General features: G+C 41.3%; 1 protein-coding gene across 1 annotated transcript; it reads left to right on the plus strand.

Annotated features, from left to right (window-relative positions):
• Positions 1-180: 180 nt before the first annotated feature.
• On the plus strand, positions 181-14,363 carry gsk3ab (glycogen synthase kinase 3 alpha b). The gene is made up of 11 exons (XM_062400003.1): positions 181-240; positions 346-531; positions 5,796-5,983; positions 6,167-6,250; positions 7,238-7,348; positions 9,438-9,568; positions 9,858-10,062; positions 10,406-10,501; positions 10,809-10,995; positions 11,129-11,206; positions 11,564-14,363. The coding sequence occupies exons 2-11, from the start codon at positions 357-359 to the stop codon at positions 11,629-11,631; spliced, it is 1,323 nt and encodes a 440-aa protein (XP_062255987.1). The 5' UTR covers positions 181-240; positions 346-356; the 3' UTR covers positions 11,632-14,363.
• Positions 14,364-19,304: the final 4,941 nt, after the last annotated feature.

Below are 19,304 nucleotides of genomic sequence, written 5' to 3' on the forward strand. Positions count from 1 at the left end.
AGTGGATAATGAGGGAATTTTTATTTTTGGGGTGACCTATCCCTTTAAACCAGCTGCACGATACACTGAGAGTTATTTATGTCCTGTAAAGAGGATTCTCAACAACTCCGTTTCCCATCAACCCTTGCGCGCGCTACGTCGTCGTGCGTCAACTCCCCTGTCCTCTCCCCCTCCCTCCCCCCCACCATCATCGCTGTACAGAGGAAGAAAGGGGGAGACGGGCAGCCCGTACAGAACGCTGTAAGTGTAGTTTTTATTTGTATGAAGCCCTAGAAGACATCTAGATAGAGCTCCAGTCTGCGTGGGCCTGGTCGCTACTAACGCTCAACCTTGCCCCGGCTTTAGTTGTCACAAATATGAGCGGCAGCGGGCGGGCCAGGGCCAGCTCATTCGCTGAGCCTCCCGGAGCTCCCGGATCCGCTGCAGCCGGCGCCGGATCAGCAGTAGCCGGGGGAAGCTCGACAGGAAAAACTGGGGCTCCACAAGCCACTGGGAGCAGCTCGACGAGCTTTGGCAATTTGAAACTGCCCAGTGAGTATTCATTTGGCATTTCTACCATACGCCGGGTGGTCCGTGTTGTTACCGGGGTTCGGGTCGTGCACTATTCTGGAAGAAATGTGCCCTGGTTTGTTTTAATGTCGATCTTTGTCGCGGTGCTAACCTTAGCTGGTTAGCTAACTTGAGCTAGCTGCCCGGCTAACGCTAGCTGTGTTTTTTCATTTAGCAACCATTGGGATCAAGGGCTTTTATCGCACAGCTAATGCTATCGTTAGCTGCCGGTGGCAAACCAACAACCTAACCGTTGATGTGTTGACGGTTATTAAATAACGATGTGTAATTTTTCCCCCGTCATCACCAAACCACTATTACTGGACTGTAACCCAAGAAGAGGGCTAGTATTAGCAGGCGCTCTAATGTACCCGTCATTAATATCAAATGTGGGAGCTAACTAGCTGGCTAACGCTTGTAAGAGTAGGTTGGAAATTATTAGATATATGTTTTTAGGCGTCGTACTCTGTCAAGTCCGATCCTGCACTTATCATTTGTACCAGAGTTTGATAAAGATCTGGCCCAAATACTTGGAAACTCACTAAAAAATGACAATTTCCCAAATGTCCAAGTTCAAGCTGCTTATTAACCAGCAAATGTTGACCCTACATGTATGTTATCTAACTGCTTTCCTGGACCCATACACCTATGCATACATAAGGTCACCACAGGCAGCTGATCTCTTCCATAAGTTAATCATGGGGAATCTTTAGATATCAGGGAAGTGGGCCGCTTTTTGGCTGAGTGTTGTTGAACAAAGTCCCTCTAGTTGGTTTTGGTGGTGTGTTGACAAGAACATGCAGAATGCTCAGGGGTTGTGTGCTTTGCAGCAGTCGGCTGAAGACCTGTAGGGGTCTGACAGACGTGTGCAGAACAACAGTCTGCAAGAGACTGCAGGAAATGGCTCCTGTGTCACAGAACAACCTCATAACAAGAAACCATAACCCGAGTTGTTCAAGAATTGATAAGAACTCCATACTGAGTTTGATGACTCAGAGAAAATGAACACTTGTGAAGATTAAAGCTGAACCAAGCTGTCGTGTTTTTAAGTCTTACAGAAGTTGTACGGCTGCAGATCTTCACCAAGTCGTTTGGTTCGTTCACATTTGCTGCTTTTACATGCATGATGACTTTTCCTCCAAGGGCACAGTCACACATATGCGAAGTGAATATCGCAGGTCTCAAAGTTCAGCGAAGTTGAGTGCGATGCCAAGCTGCACTGAGATTTGCCTCGCCACAGGAAGCAAATATTTTATCCGCCTCCTCACTCTCATTTCTCCACTTTGAATCATGAGGGAAGGTTCGTCAGAACCGTCACTGCCACATTTGCATACGTGCGACCGTGCCCTGAGTCTTAACTTATTATGCTGAACACACTGAGAGCATGGTTTTTGTGAAATAGGTCCCAGGACCCTACAGGCACCCAAACAAACCTGCTCCTTTACACAAAATAGACACTGCGTGACCTAGTTTTTATACATGTATTCAAAGTAGGTGTCAATAGATGAAATCTGGCCGTCCATGAATCTGTAGATCTGCGGCTGTGTTGTTTGGAGCAAATACTCTATATACATACTCTACTGTAACTGAATAATAGATCCTTTAAGCATCTGCTGCTGCAGGAAGCATCAACAAGGCAATGGTTTTCTTTCGACGTGCCTTTAACCCCTTTTATGTTTGTTATTCCTTAAAGGTGCATCATAAATAATTGACAAATTTGCAATAATGAAAAGTCAAGCTTTCTCCACTTTCCCTTGTGGTGTAGCTGGCTGCTTTGTGTCAGTCAAGCTAACAAGGCTGCAAGCTATGTCCCATTTACAGTGAACAACAGCCCCGGCCTGAAATTGTATCTCTATTTGTACCTTTTGTCGAAATAAACCAAACAGTTTCACACCCAAAAATAAGCTCTCCAAAAACTTTGTCTTGCCCTTCAGGTAGAATTTAGATAAACCTAAGTTGTTAGATTGAAGGCTACTATCTGCTAAATCTACACTTTGTGATTCTGCCAATACCACCAGTCACCCAATACAAATGTGGCCATTAACCTCCTTTCACCGTTGTTAAACAACTTGATTAATGGTTTAGTGCAGCTGTGAAGGAATAGCTGTTCCTCCTTAACAGGTAGCATTAAAAGCCTGGATTTGATCACTAGTACTCGATACTCATTCAGATGTTTGACACATAAAATTAAACATGTCTGTGCGAACACCTAAATGGCATCTTCAGCGATACCAAATAACACTATGTAATCACTGAGAAGAGGAGTTGACAGACGAGCTGAGAGTGACTGTAAGGGGGGCGGGGGAATATCTATCCATTTGTGCCGATCGAAGGCTTAGGGATGGCGTCATGACAGACGTAAAGTGATTACATTTGGCAGACGCACATTCTTTCCAACCTCTCAAATTTTTTATGTAGTCGAAAACAACTCTTAACCAAAATGATGTCAAAAAATCTGCATCGGTCCGATCAAACATAAGTTTACGAAAGTATCATTAATTGCTTGGGTTTTCAATACTTGGTGCTATCGCATTTTAGTTTTGTTCCAGCTCACGATAGAACACGGTCAAGTCACTGGTTTGACATTATATCTCTCCCCATTTCAAATATAATTTATTTTCCTTAACACTGGGTTTATGACACGTCATTACATCCTGTTGTATCAGTCATCTCCAACCAGGCTACAGTCCTTGAACCCAGAGACGCACACCTGTATTATTAGCAGCATACTAAATGATCAAGAGAGGGATGCACCAATACTAATCCAGGGTCGCCCATTTCAGACGTGTACCATTCTAATTCAAGTGTTTACTGTGATTTAAGTCAATTGAAACACCTCAACCTTGGCTCTGGAGCCAAAAGTCTGTCTTTAAACTTAAAGTAAATATTATTTAACATTATTTGACATTATTGTTATAATTATTAATATCAACTGATATAAACTCTTGTACATTGTTCAGACCTTGGGCAAATGTGTGGTGCCGTTATAATTCCCACTGGCCATTGAAGGTGTGAACCAGTAATTGTAATTCATCCAGCAACTGCTGATCGTTGTATCAAGTTAGAAGTGCACTTAGTCTTTACACTTGCAAACAAGCTTCAAGCTAATTACTTGTGAGCCTGGGTGCGACGAAAGTCACTTTGCTCATCCTTTTCCTCTTAGTCATCATGAACTGAAGTATCGGAAACCAAAGCTATACACTGACAGCTGGGCAGAGTGCTCATCTGTGCAATCATTATTCAGGGGACTATCATGCCACAGCTGCTTCATATTAAATTTGCTCCCCCCTGTCCTAAGTTGTTTAAGAAGTGTGTGAAAGTGACTCTAAAAGGAAACAGAGGAGCCGTGTGTTGTGGGGCTACAATAGATGAATTTAAAGGAACCACACAGCGGCTGATCTCAATGGCTAAATATTTCCTGCTGACCTCAGGGTAGAGATCAGATCTAGGCCAATCACGTGGATACGCTGTCGGCTGCTGTTTACTTTCAACCTTGACAAAGTTGTTAGTGGAAAAAAGCCAAAACAGAAAATAATATTTTTCAAATGACATTGAGGATAAATTGCAGATAGATACTCACCTAATTTTGAATTTATCGAATAACCAAATATTACTGCAGATAATTAAACAGCCAGAAATATTCGGCAGCGAAGCCAAATTTCTGCCCTAGATTTTTAGTAATTGTCTGACTCCATTTTGAGACCCGAGACCAGCTAGAGATCTGGAGGGGTCCTGTTGAGACAGGCGAAGTGAGCAAGCCCAGGAAATGGTAGCACTTCTGGGTGTGCTAGTGTCCACGCAATGTTTTATCACAGGCTCTGACAAGCCCTTTTGGCAACAGGCCTCTTTTGGGATGTTCTTCCCATCCCAGTGTCATTGCTTCTGGTGCCGATTTGTCAAATCAGTCGTGACCAAACACGTGCACGCAGGGAAAACACTGAGCAGCTCCTTGACCCTAACTCGAGCTGTCATTGATTGCTGGATCTCAAGCATCTCCCTGCTTGATTCCCAAGGTCAAACATCAGCCTGACAGTGACACTGTTGGACAAGTTTAGGTTTGGATCACAACATCACAGCAGGTGAATCTTACCCAAACGTTTCATCTCACATAAACACATTTTCTTCTGCTTATGCTGATTCTAGTGTTTGTAGATTTTTCTAGATTTTTCCAGTACCATCTTGTTCTAATACATATTTACCCAAGCCGTTAAAACACACGGGGCCCTGTCATTAATGATAAAACTCCATATATGTTAGCTCTTTAAGAATGCATACTAGCAAATATAAAAACCTATTACGATATCCTATTGACAATATACAAATAAACTGTTAAAGTTTAATGTAATAATACTAAAATAAATGCACCCTACAAAATCTTTGCTTCGCTGATTCTCAAACAGGGACTGTATCAACTCGTCCTGGCAGTTTATGTTTATTATTGGAATTGGGACATTGAGTTAATTGAGATTAAAGTAAGTGAAGCAGAGATATTTGCTTCAGGGGGAACTAAAATAATTTGTATTGGTTAATTTATTCTGTAATTATAGTAGTGATACTGTAGTTTAGCTCTGGTTATGTTTGGAATACAGTTGTAGACTGTTAACAATTTATTAACTTTAAGACGGTGTGGGTCAAGCTCCAGCTAAGTTTTACCTGCATAGAGAACTGAGCACCAGAACTTGAGGGAAAGGTAATGGCTTGCACACACTGACACAGCTGCTTCTCTCTTTTCTCTCTCACTATCTTAATTTGGTTTACAGAGCAGGATTCTGACAGAATAACTGACAGGGCTGAAAAAATATAACTGTTTTACGTTTGAAACATGTATGAAAAGAACCAATATGAACACTGTGCACTGGGTGTCTGCGGTGGTGTGGGTCCCGGGTCCGTGCCACGGCGTTGTGCCCTCTGCCTGGGGCAGTGGAGCTTTGTCTGCCCCAGGCCTGGTACACCGCCACCTAATTTCCCGGCCAGGAAAAAACTCTGGTTTCCTTCTAGTTTTGCCCTTGGGAGCAAAAGAAAGTGTTGTGAAAGGTTTCAGGAGCTCATTACCAGCCTGTGTAATGTGTCTAGGGAGGCACCGCGTCGAGCACTACCATTCAAAGAAGGGAGAAAAGATGGCGGGAGAGCTTGTTGACATGTAGCTTTCTCTCTATAAGTGACGTTGGTTTAAAGGGAAACTGAAGCAGGTGATGAGGATGAATCTTTATCTCTCTAACAAGGTGTATTTGTGCTTTTATCCCTAGGAGACAGTGGCAAAGTGACGACGGTGGTAGCTACACCGGGCCAGGGCCCCGATCGCCCTCAGGAAGTGTCCTACACAGACATAAAGGTTATAGGAAATGGCTCCTTTGGCGTCGTCTACCAAGCTCGCCTCATTGACAGCCAGGAGATGGTGGCAATTAAGAAAGTTCTCCAAGACAAGAGGTTTAAGGTTTGTTTAAATACTGTTGATAATTACAGTGGAAAAAAAGCTTTTTTTATTATAAACACTAGTCTTTGCCTGCCTGAATTAGAATATGAACAACTCCAGTAACTCTCCTGAATTAACTTTGTCATATGTTTTACACAATTCACATTCTGTATTGTTTTTCCATTTTACCTTTCTTCATTGTAGAATAGGGAGCTGCAAATAATGAGGAAACTGGACCACTGCAATATTGTGAGGCTACGTTACTTCTTCTACTCCAGTGGAGAGAAGGTGTGTATGCTCTGACGTTTGTCTTTTATGAATCAAGCTCCTGGCAGAAACTCAGCCACCACGCCCTGCCATTTATGTATTGCATGCATCAAGGATGAGTAATAGACATGTTCTGGACTAGTAGAACTTGGTCTTTATTGTAACATGAATTCACAGTTTTTATTATAAGTCTCCAATTATTATTGTGGCTTTACCCTAAGTGTTATTATATTATCTAGAAATACTAGCAATAGCATCTAAGTTAGGTTTATTTATTGTCTCACTTAAAACCTGAAAACAAACACAAGACCTGATGAATTTGTGAAACACTGACAAGCAATATTACCTTCTGATCTGTATGCTTAAGAAACTAAATATTTGTGTCCTTGAGTTACTCCGACCAAGATGGGTCTTTATATGCACCGTGACGTGCACTAAATTCTATCTGACATAGCAGGCATAGCACAGAATTTTCATTGCCACCGAATACCTGGATGACACATTCATTTAAAATTCACCTCTTTCAAGGGTAGACATTCATGTATCATAGTTTATAATGAAAGATTTGATGGTTTATGAGTAAAATACTGCGTTGGTGCCAGCGAGCCTGAACATTCTCCCCTTTGCAATAGGAGGCTTATCAATAATGTTTACATTCTTAATGATGGATGCGTTTCATTGCTTATAAAGCTCAAGTATAATGTCAATGCGCCCTAATGCAACAGTTTAATTAGTCATTGTTTGTAGCAAATATTAAGTTAAGATCATTTGTACAAAGCCTAAACTAAATATTTAATTTCTTATTCTTATTATAGTTAAATGCTGCTTATAACTATAGTCATAATTTTTTGTTTACTCTCTTATCGCATATCCAAGCCAGCATAGCTCCCATACTGGTTTGCTGAGCGGGTCATGCTCATAGCAGTGGTTGTGGTATTTATTATCTGGATTGGCTTTAGATGCCACCTTCCACTTCTAACCATACAATCCATTTGTCATCCATTCCAGAAAGATGAAGTGTATTTGAATCTGGTGCTGGACTACGTCCCAGAGACAGTGTACAGGGTGGCTCGGCACTTCAACAAGGCCAAGACCACCATCCCCATCATCTATGTTAAGGTAAGTAGACGCTATACACATACAGCTGGATGTTATCTCTTCACTGTCTTCATCACACTACTAAATAAATGTTAAGTAAAGTCCAGTTATTCAGGCGTTACACTCTTCTGTCTGTAGCAAGAGGTTAACACTAGACTTGTAATCCTTCAAGCAATTACTGTCCGGTCAGTCTAAATTCTACTTGTTACGATCACAATTACGATGGAGATCATGTTTCATCCCCGTCTGTTTATCTCAAAGCTGCAAATGCAAATTAATTTGAAATTATTTGAGTTCATTTTGGCAGTGATGTGGGATTAACGCATCTTTGGCTGTAACTTTAAATGCTGCTTTAGTTGTTTTTTTTTTTGTGAAGCCCTGACATCCACTCTGCCAAACAGCATCATGTGCTGCGATGGTTACTCGAGCAGAAGATAAACAACTATATTTAAGTCATAAGCTCTGACGTGTTGTATAGTTTATATTTTTATTTTGACTAATGGGCCTCATTTGTACTTTTTAAATTCATTCTTAGTTGCTGGTTTTCATGACTAACTGGTAATTTTCTGTCTCATGTATCAGATATAAATATGTTTTAGCTTTGAATATTTTATTTCAGTCTTTTGGATTAAGCTTATCAGTTATTTGAGCCAATCTTTGCTAAAATTTGGTGGATTTTTCTTTTTCAATAATCATCTCGATGTAATGAACAATTAAGTATTTCCCTGTTTGTATTTCACAGACAATTCTCTGTTTAAGGATTACAAAAGCAGAAAATAAAAGATAGCCCCATGTGAATTAATGTTTTTGCAATACACTTGGTTCCCTGTCTAAAAGGTTTCTCATTTAAGGGAGACGGTTTGTTTGTTTACTGTGTCTGAAGCAGCACAGAGGACATTATAGTTGTCTCATGGCCCATTTCCCTTCTTCAGCCGGCTGCTCCCCTGTGGCTTTGAGATGCAGACGGATTTCTCCCATTTTCTTTCTCCTCTGTCATCTCTCCATCCTTCAGCGACACTCTTTCATCACAGCATGTCTGGGTCTCCAGTTTTCACCATTGTCACCCTCACCCCTCTCCTCTCCTCTTATTTTTCTCTCTCTCTGTCCCTCCCTTTTTGACCATCCTCCCTCAGCCATCTTGTCTTTAATCATTTTGTAATCTGTGACCATCCTGCTGTCACTGCATCCTGTGGGTAATAATGGTGATGACGACAGTGATTTTATATGAACACACTTACCATCTTAATTCCACAGACGCATCAAATGACGGCAGAGTAGAATGTGCAGACAAATGTCAAACAGGGGTTGGGGATGAGGAGGGTTACTCGTCTGCAGAGATCATTTTTCACCCTTGTGAAAGCAACTTTCTGGAGGATGTACAAACCAAATAGTCAGGTTATTTTCAGGAATTTAAGTCTGAAAACAGCGTTGTTGCCCTCAAGCTTAGCTCAGGTCATTTGAGGTCACAAAAACCTACCCGGATTTATACTGTTTAGTAAATTGACAGGGTTACTACAAGTTTAACATTGGATTCCCAAAAAAGAACGTGGAGCTATTAGTCTTAGAAAATATTAAATGTAATCATGAAACTTCAATTTTCTTCAGTATTTTCTGTTTTTGTGTGGGATTTCAGGCTGTCAAGGGATTTACATCTATAAACTGAAAGTGTTGTGACATTGGATTGCGATGAAGGAGGCTGCTAAGTCACTTCTGTGGAGTTTCAGACAGTCACATTGTCAACACTGTCACTATTAATTAGTTAAACCATCCATCCAATTTCTGCCCGGGCTGAATTCATTTAACTATTCATTTAATCAGGAATCACCGTAATGTATCATACAGCTGGACCGTACTGGAAACATTCAATAATTCTAGGATATTGGCCCCTGCTGACATTACATCATCCTTTTAATTTGGCTTTCATTATACTGAAATTACATAATTGAAAAAATAAACTATGCACCAATCCTGAAAGCATTGGAGGTATGGCACCTGAGTAAGCAGAAGATCAGGGGGAATGACAATAGTGAGGCTTCACCTTAGAATATATGTATGATTCTGTTGTTAAACACTGACGGGCATCATGCCAACCCTCCCTGTCCCCCCTCAGGTGTACATGTACCAGCTGTTCCGCAGTCTGGCTTATATCCATTCCCAGGGTGTGTGTCACAGAGACATCAAGCCCCAGAACCTCCTGGTGGACCCGGAGACGGCCATCCTCAAACTCTGTGACTTTGGCAGGTCAGTAGCTGACACTGCCTCTGGACATGTCTGTCTCCAATCACTCTTTGCATTGTGGTAGCTGTCTATCTATCAGCATGCATGTGTATTTTGCTGTCTGTTTGCGTAGCCATCTGTTTCTCAGTCTTGACTTGTATCTGTCAAACAGTCTTACCTCCATTCCTCCCTCCCTCCCTGTCTTGTTCGCTTACATGCTGCAGTTTTGTGAAACAAACGCATGGAGAAATGAAACGTTCATGTTGACTGACACTCCTTTTTTCTGCTCCATCTCCCACCCACCACCTTCTAGTGCTAAGCAGCTAGTTCGCGGGGAGCCCAATGTGTCCTATATCTGCTCACGGTACTATCGTGCCCCAGAGCTCATCTTTGGTGCCACCGACTACACGTCCAACATTGACATCTGGTCGGCGGGCTGCGTGCTGGCTGAGCTGCTGCTGGGCCAGCCCATCTTCCCCGGGGATAGTGGTGTGGACCAGCTAGTAGAGATCATCAAGGTACAGTGAGGATGCAAACAGGAGGAAAGCCAAATTATGGCAGAGGAACTGGTCTTAACTGTTAGTGTTGATTTTTGAAATTAAGAAACATTGTTTTTAAGAATTAAAGAAAAATAAATCCTTCCTGAGGCTTGGTTTAGCAAGTCCTACCTGACAACTAAACATGTATTCTGAAATGTGTCTTTATAGTGTTTTTAAATGGAGACATTGTGAAAACATGATATTCTGCTTATCAGCTAAACTGACAATCCTTCCTCCTCCCTTCTTTGTGCACAGGCACACAGGACATTCTACTACTTGTGATTAATATGAATGAATATTGATTTTTACCCTCGTTTGTCAGGTTCTGGGGACACCAACAAGGGAGCAAATCCGGGAGATGAACCCGAACTACACAGAGTTCAAATTCCCACAAATCAAAGCACACCCTTGGACAAAGGTATGTTTCTACTCTTTGCATATGTTAAAGCCAGACTGCAGTTAACCACATGCTCACTGTGTGAGATTCTAGTATTTATGTGTCTCTGAAAGAGCTTTTTTGTTATTCAATGAATAGTAAATATGCCACAGGATGAAATAAAATAACTTAAGTTGTACAAACCTAAATTTGATGGTTGTAGACATCTGGAGGAATAGAGCTTATCGCATAAATAAATGTTTCTATAAAATCTTTCATTCCTGGTAGGACTAACTTTTCTCCAGGTATCAGTAGTGAACCCTAAATATGTGTCTTTCTCTCCCTTCAGGTGTTTAAGCCTCGTACTCCACCAGAGGCCATTGCCCTCTGCTCTCGACTGCTGGAATACACGCCAGTGACTAGACTCTCTCCTCTGGAGGCGTGTGCGCACGCCTTCTTTGACGAGCTGCGCCAGCCCAACACCCGTCTGCCCAGCGGACGAGAACTGCCGCTCCTCTTCAACTTCAGTCCTGTTGGTCAGTTTGCCCCCATTTGATTTGACTGCATGCTTAATTTCTCCTTTTTAACTTTTGATTACCTTCACATGTCATGCCATTTCACCTGTAGTGTTTTATGTGTAATTAAGTATTTACTTTTCTGCTCTCGCAGAGCTGTCTATTCAGCCCCAGTTGAACTCCACACTCATTCCTCCTCACGCTCGTGCACAGACATCGCCTGCCTCACATGGTATGTTTGGCTGTAAAAAATGAATCTGCATTGTTTTTGATGCCACAGTTTCCTTTGATACTGAGAAATGTTTCTGGTATTAGAAATTTAGATTTTAAAATGCAATATATTTTTTTGTGGCTGAGCTGAATAAACCTTATTGTCAGTATAACCCTGACCTATTTTTTATAATTCAACCTATATGTTCAGTATTATACAGGTATAACTTTAAACCCAGTTAAAAAAGACTTCAGAAACGCCTTGTTATCACATTGAGGATAGTTTCAAAAAATGATTAAATTATTTATCAAAATACTTGACTGAACTCTTCCTGTGACTGTAACAGTGACAATTGTTATTCCCCCTCTCTCCCTGCAGAGGGCAGTGTCCCAGACAGTACCGCCCAGCCCAGCTCAGCACCTGGATCCATCAACAACAGCACCTGAGCATCTCTGTCCTTCTTTTTTTTTTGCTCTTGCCCCATTTTCCTTTTCTCATCTCTGCTCCTCTCCCTCGCAACCTTTGTCTTGGCTCCAAACCCTTCAAATACAAAAAACTATACAGACCCACATCAACAACCTGCGTTGCTATTTACCCTGAATGCTATCCATTTCCAATAGAAGGAGATTTCCATGGCTGCTGCGAGCTTTAGGACGATATGCGTTGTTTTAAGGACGGTTAAGTAGCCACGCTTAATAAGCTGCTTATTAGCCGCTGTTCTCAGTCCTTGTCTGCCCTATAAGAATAAACACACATTACAATGGTTGGGATGTTTGGGAGATGAAGAGGAATGTTGTAAATGTTGGCTGGATTATCTGTATTATAATTGACAGTTGACTTTTATCCCTTTTTTGCTCTTTATTTTTATTCGTATAAGCTCATTTTAAGTGTGGCGGTGGTGCCACTAGAAGGGGGCGTGACTGGCTTTGGAGTAGAGAATGAGGGCAGTGTCAAAGGCCTGACTGATATTGACAATCATCTTAGCAGGGTTGAAAAATGTCAGACTTGTAGACGAGTAGCTGTTCTGTCCTTTTCCACCCTGAACTCTACTCAAATATTACCAGTTCACAAATGTGACGAATTTATTTTTAATCTCCCAGTTTGATACCAGACGGAACATATTGGCTGATTTTTGTCCATGTCATTTTAGATGAGAGGTGGTTTTAAATTAAATTATAAAGCAGGGCACCGCAGCCCGTCTTACTGTTTCTTTTTGAATATTGGCTCCTCAACTGCCTTTTTTTATGTGAATGAGTGGGAGCTTTATGCGAGCAGAGTGCACATCTTCAGTTTCTTTTGTATAAGCTCATGTTGTCATTGGTTAAGCTGGAAACCCTGCGTTTCATGTCGACTCTCAAGTGAGTATTGCACATCTCCACCGGGAGCAGAGGGGAGGCCAAGGGGGGAGTAATGTGGACTGTCCAGCAGTGAACATTATGTCACACGGGGGGAGTGGCTGTGGGGCTCCACTTTCATCTAAAACACAAGTCTCAATGTGTCATAAACACAGTCGCCTAGCACTGTAGCGTGAATAGTCACCTAATTTATTGTGTCACTGTTACGGTGTTAAGTGTCATATCGGCTTGATTACATAGAAGAAATGCATCAGGTGTAGAAGGTACAGGGAGAATACTGTCTGCGTTCACTGCTCACCTGGTTTGTCATCGTTATTTCAGCTTGTGTAGACAATGACTGTGTGAGCAGGAGGAGGATTTAGTTGTTTTGCTTTGTGTGAGAGATTTGTTGAAACCCTCTTTGTCCCTTCCCAAAAAGCCCGCGACGCTCGTATCGTTTTCTTCTTTACTGGTGAGAGGAGCTGTTCTCGAATGGTCCACGCAGCCGAATGGTCCACCGTTAGCACAGACTACTTTCTTTCTTCTGCCACGCAAATGTGCATGTTCAACCTATGTTGATCACGTTATATTACTTCCACTAATCACGGTAATAATCTGACCAGAAATGTCCTTTAAACCCCAGAAACCCATCAGCTTTTGGAGCCTCCCCCTGCTTCCTCCTCACCCTCACCCTTTGCCTTCTGCTTCCCCTCTTTCCTCCTCCTTTTTTCACTGCTAAACTGTAAATATCAAGTACCTTTTATTTTATTATTTTTGTTATTATTGTTATTATATTGTTCTTGTAATTTTTTTTTCTCTAGTAGACCGGTGCAGCCGCAGCCGGACTGTTAATCCTCAGTCGCAGTCTGTAAATACGATTTCATTTCAGTCCCTGGTTCACGAGGGGAAAAACAGAACAAAATGTTTCATTTTTATTCTCTCTCCCTCCATTTCTCTCATCATATTTTCCCCTTTTACCCCCATAAATGTTGTCATAAGTGTTTTATTTATTGTATTGTGTTTTTGAGGGGGTGGGAGTGGGGGAAACTTTTATTTTCCTCTGAGGTGGTAAAAATTAAGGGATTTGGTTTTTTTGATATTCTTTTTTTGTTTGTTTTTATCCAATTTTTAGTCGAGCAATGTCACATGCAAAATAATTTGACATCCAAGATACTGTACACAGATCCAGATGTTGGAGTGAGGTGTTCAATCAGTGTGTCTATAGCTGCACATGTTAGTCAACAGATGGAATTTGGAAGTTTTCATTTAACTTCAATGTGAAGGGAATGTTACAAGCCTCTGAGCGGAGGGGGTTGTGGTGTTAAGAGGGAGCGTCGATCACCGTGTGTGTGTGTGTGTGTGTGTGTGTGTGTGTGTGTGTGTGGGGAGGAGAAAAATGAATCGTCCATTGACATGTATCATCTCCTGTGTCCGACTGTCTTGTTTTCCCTCACTGTGTCGCTCGAATGCAACAGGTTCGTCCTGTTAATGGTATGTATGTTTCACAGATACTTCGTGAGTGTTGGAGTATTTGTGCGTGTGTGTGTGTATGTATGTGTCGGCAAACCATGAACATTGTTCTCTATATTTTCCTAAATGAAGAGCTGACTAAATGAGCTATTTTATTTTGTCTCCATTGGCGGATCTGTCACTTAGTTTTTAATTTGCTGTGACCCTGCTCTTTTATCATCCTTGTCTGGGGGGAGGGGGGGGGGGGGATTTCATTGTTGGGAACAGAATGGTTGGATAAAGGAGATGATGAACAGTGAGGGATGAAGGGAGAGAGACAGTTTTTGTTTGTTGGTATAAATAATTAAACTCATTAATAAAGTGATGAAACTGTCCCTGTGTTACATTCATGATTGAATCATACTGGAATAATTGAACCATGTTTACATGATCACATCAAGGTTTACAAGTCAGAATGACAGTATAACAGTGTGTTTAATTACATCTCACTTATCCTGAGCTTACAAAGGAAGAAGATGTTAAATTAACCAAATTCTGCTTCAGGTCTTCATGATTAAAACATTGTGGGAATAACAATCAGATAAAACGGGCAAATGCTCCCAAAAATGCAGCCCTTTCTCAACTTAATCGATTTTTCTTTTAGGATACTTTGTAGAATATTAGGACACTTTACGAGGGTCTAACAAGAACTGATCTTGAGACACATTGACGCTTCAGTCAAATAACCACAAAGCATCTCGAAGTCCAGGCAGAAAACCAGTAGAGATCCACATGATGGTATTGGTAGTGAAGCCTTTAACTGCTTCCTGTTAGGGAGTTTGGACGAAGGCACCTTGATATATTGTTGAGGGATTTAGGCTGAAAACAACTGAGCCATCCTTCAGAAGGTGAAGTGAAAATGACTGATGCTTCCTGCAGTTTTCTCCTCATGCTGGCGACTCCCTTGCTGGCAGGGTGCGATCTGCTTTCAATCATATATCACCATAAACAGAGGCGTGATGAGGCTAAGAACAAATGTTTGTTTACAGCTGCTGTGTGCAGAGTCATTCATCTTTTCCTGAAGAGGAGCCGTTTCTTCTTACCTTGTTTTGTACTTTACCTTAACCCAGTCCAACCCCCCCCCCCCCCCCGTGTCTTATCGTTAACATTATAACTTGCTTATCAGGCACGAGTCCTGGGATCAGCTATAGGATTGTGTGAAACCTTTTCATGAAGGAGTGGATGAAGCGAGGCGCTCTGTGTGCTCGGCGGTGGAGTCGGATGGAGCGGTGAACTCTGGGAAGGACCGGTTGGAGAATGATGAAATCAGAAGGTTCCAAATGTCAGTGAAAATGAGTTTGACCTTGACTGATGAAATCTTCCACACTTTGACGTGGGTTCGTGAACATTTTACACGCTGGTATTCGTACTGTTTCGTTCAGTAACACTCAACGTCAAGTCTCGCTCGCTTCATCTCAAAGTGTCCGAGCATTAGAATGAATTAATGTCTCATTTGGCTCCATGACTTTCAGCTCACACATCTCAAACATGGCCGAGCTTCTGCGCTGCTGCTTTAAAAAGGACCAAGAAAGTTTCTCCCACACGAACTGTCTCAGAGCGCCTGTGATTGTTCATTCAGAGGAGAAGCTGCCGTTCGCTGCTGCAGAAGGAGAGCAGGATTTAATGAAGTCTCAGGGTGTCCATGAACCTTCGTCTTTCTCTGTGTTCAGTAGAAAATATTTGTAGGCTCTGGCAGAACCTTCGCTGCCCGGCGCTTTAACAAAAACTTGTTGGTTACCTGAAGCCTGCCCCTCAGGTTCAGCTCAGCTCTATCCTCATATGACCTGGTGCAATATGATCAATTCTCAACTTTCCAGCTACCTTCAGTAATAGCTTTTATTTTCCTCCTGCATGAACAGCTTCAGCCGCTGGCTTGTTTCATTTTCTTGAAATAATCATGGCCACTGAAATGTCAGTTTACGTCCTTTAAAGATCAATAACTAACCTTAGCTTCACCTGGAGCTCGCTTTCAATTGATATAGTGCTGCATATAGAGGATGAAGGAAATGTGCTGAGGAGTCACAGCTCCTTGATAACTATCCCAAAGTGTAATTGCACACAGCAAGAACAGATCCTGCCTCGGCTTCCTCTAAATTTTTCACATTGCGCAGCCCGCGGCAAATTACATGTTTTATTGATAAATATAGTGTAAGTAAACAAGGGTATTCTAACAGGGTAGGAAAAGCAAGCAATTTCCTGAGGCCCCTGAGCTGAGCTGGGGGGGGGGGGGGGGGGGGGTTCCTAGAGAGTTCTGTGAGATTAAATTACACAATCGCGATGACAAATCTGTAAGAACTCCCTTAAATTCTATGATCGGTACGACACAGCAACGACATCATGGTTTGAAACCACCTGACGAGGCTCCATTCCACATTCTGTGCCAAAAGCTTTGTGATTTTAGAGGTGGGGTGGGGTAGGTGTAGGGGTCAGTTTGGTTCAATGTAGGGGCCCTTTGGTCCCTTGTGCCTGAGGCTCCAAAAGTCCCTTATTACGCATTGTATCCAGCACATACAAAAAGCAAAACAGTTCAAATATTGAAATTACCTATAATATCAATTATTCCCTGAAAATCTGAGAGAAAATGTAATAAAAATGGTGCATTAAAAAAGAAATTCCTGGCTTCTGCACCAAAATATCTGCCCAGTGGTTCTTCTGACAAACAAACCAACAGACAGGGCAGAAAACTGACTGAGGTAACCAAACCCTACCTAACAACTGCAATTTTGAAGAACGGCAGGTCTCGAGAAAAATGTCACAGCAACAGAGGAAGTAGATGAGAGGAAGAGAAAAGAAGAAGAGGAAGAAGAAGGTGCACGTAGAGATCCTGAGTAATCAATGGCGCGTGACCACACAGGCGTCCTCTCCGGGGACCTGCAGTCTCTGAACCGCAACCTTCAATGAAGAACATGTCTGCGAGGACTTCATCATGGTGATATGATGTGTCAAGGTTGAGTAATGTTATTCCGCTGTGTTTTCAGATTGTACACTTTCTGTGGAGCTTGAGTGGCTGCGGCCCCTCTGGCTAAGCGCCCGGCTGGCTCTTTAATACCATTTGGAGTCACGTTAAGCAGTCTGGAGGAGCCGCTCATCTTTCCAATGAGTCAGTGGGGCACAGCCGGGCACTTTGTAATTCTCAGAAATGAGTGGGGTGGGCCAGTCTATACTTGCACTGACCTCTGAATATAATAGTTGGTGGTGTCAGAATGGAGAAGCACCATTCAGCCGCCTCTTCTCAGACATCTGACAGGAGTTATACTTTGAAGATGGGCATTCAAGGGCTGCCACAGTTTGAAAAGCCTTGAGTAAAAGAAAGTCACTAAATGGGTTGGTTATCAAAAACTGAAACTCCATTCTGAAGTCAAGCTGAGAGTCAAGCTGAAAATGTCATTGTGGCATAAAATGTGCCCGAGGAGAAGAATCGTTCAAAAACAGTACATATAGGACAAATAAACATCCTATAAAAACACAGAGTATTACAGTTTTACTGCCTGATCTCACTGCTGCAAATTATTGTGACAGTAGAGTATAAAAACACAGAGTATTACAGTTTTACTTTATGATCTCAGTGCTGCAGTTCATTATGACAGTAAAATATAAAAACCACACAGTATTACAGTTTTACGTTCTGATCTCACTGCTGCAGTTTATTATGACAGTAAAGTATAAATACATGCAGTATTACAGTTTAACGATCTGATCTCACTGCTGCAGTTTATTATGACAGTAAAGTATAAATACATGCAGTATTACAGTTTAACGATCTGATCTCACTGCTGCAATTTATTGTGACAGTAAAGTATAAAAAACAAAGAGTATTACAGTTTTACTGTCTGATCTCACTGCTGCAGTTTATTGTGACAGTAGAGTATAAAAACACACAGTATTACAGACTTTATGATCTCACTGTTGCAGTTCATTATGACAGTAAAATATAAAAACCCACAGTATTACAGTTTTACGCTCTGATCTCACTGCTGGAGTTTATTGTGACAGTAAAGTATAAAAACACACAGTATTACAGTTTTACTTTCTGATCTCACTGCTGCAGTTTATTGTGACAGTAAAGTATCAAACACACAGTATTACAGTTTTACTGTCGGATCACACTGCTGCAGTTTATTGTGACAGTAAAGTATAAAAACACACAGTATTACAGTTTTACTGTATAATGTCACTGCTGCACTTTATTATGACAGTAGAGTATAAAACACACAGTATTACAGTTTTACTTTAGGATCTCAATGCTGCAGCTTATTATGACAGTAAAGTATAAAAACACACAATATTACAGTTTTACGTTCTGCTCAGATCGCACTGCTGCAGTTTATTATGACAGTAAAGTATAAAAACACACAGTACTACAGTTTGACTTTCTGATCTCACTGCTGCAGTTTATTAAGACAGTAAAGTATAAAAACACACAATATTACAGTTTTACTTTCTGATCTCACTTCTGCAGTTTCTTATGACAGTAAAGTATAAAAACACACAGTATTTCAGTATACTGTCTGATCTCATTACTGCAGTTTATTATGACAGTAAAGTATAAAAACACACAGTATTACAGTTTTACGCTCTGATCTCACTGCTGGAGTTTATTGTGACAGTAAAGTATAAAAACACACAGTATTACAGTTTTACTTTCTGATCTCACTGCTGCAGTTTATTGTGACAGTAAAGTATCAAACACACAGTATTACAGTTTTACTGTCGGATCACACTGCTGCAGTTTATTGTGACAGTAAAGTATAAAAACACACAGTATTACAGTTTTACTGTATAATGTCACTGCTGCACTTTATTATGACAGTAGAGTATAAAACACACAGTATTACAGTTTTACTTTAGGATCTCAATGCTGCAGCTTATTATGACAGTAAAGTATAAAAACACACAATATTACAGTTTTACGTTCTGCTCAGATCGCACTGCTGCAGTTTATTATGACAGTAAAGTATAAAAACACACAGTACTACAGTTTGACTTTCTGATCTCACTGCTGCAGTTTATTAAGACAGTAAAGTATAAAAACACACAATATTACAGTTTTACTTTCTGATCTCACTTCTGCAGTTTCTTATGACAGTAAAGTATAAAAACACACAGTATTTCAGTATACTGTCTGATCTCATTACTGCAGTTTATTATGACAGTAAAGTATAAAAACACACAGTATTACAGTTTTACCCTATGATCTCACTGTTGCAGCTCTCGCGCGTTTTTCCGGTACAAACTCCTCCAGTGGAATGTGAAGTTGACTCCTATTGGTCCAGGAA

Source organism: Platichthys flesus, chromosome 11, assembly GCF_949316205.1.
Source record: "Platichthys flesus chromosome 11, fPlaFle2.1, whole genome shotgun sequence".
Taxonomy (NCBI): domain Eukaryota; kingdom Metazoa; phylum Chordata; class Actinopteri; order Pleuronectiformes; family Pleuronectidae; genus Platichthys; species Platichthys flesus.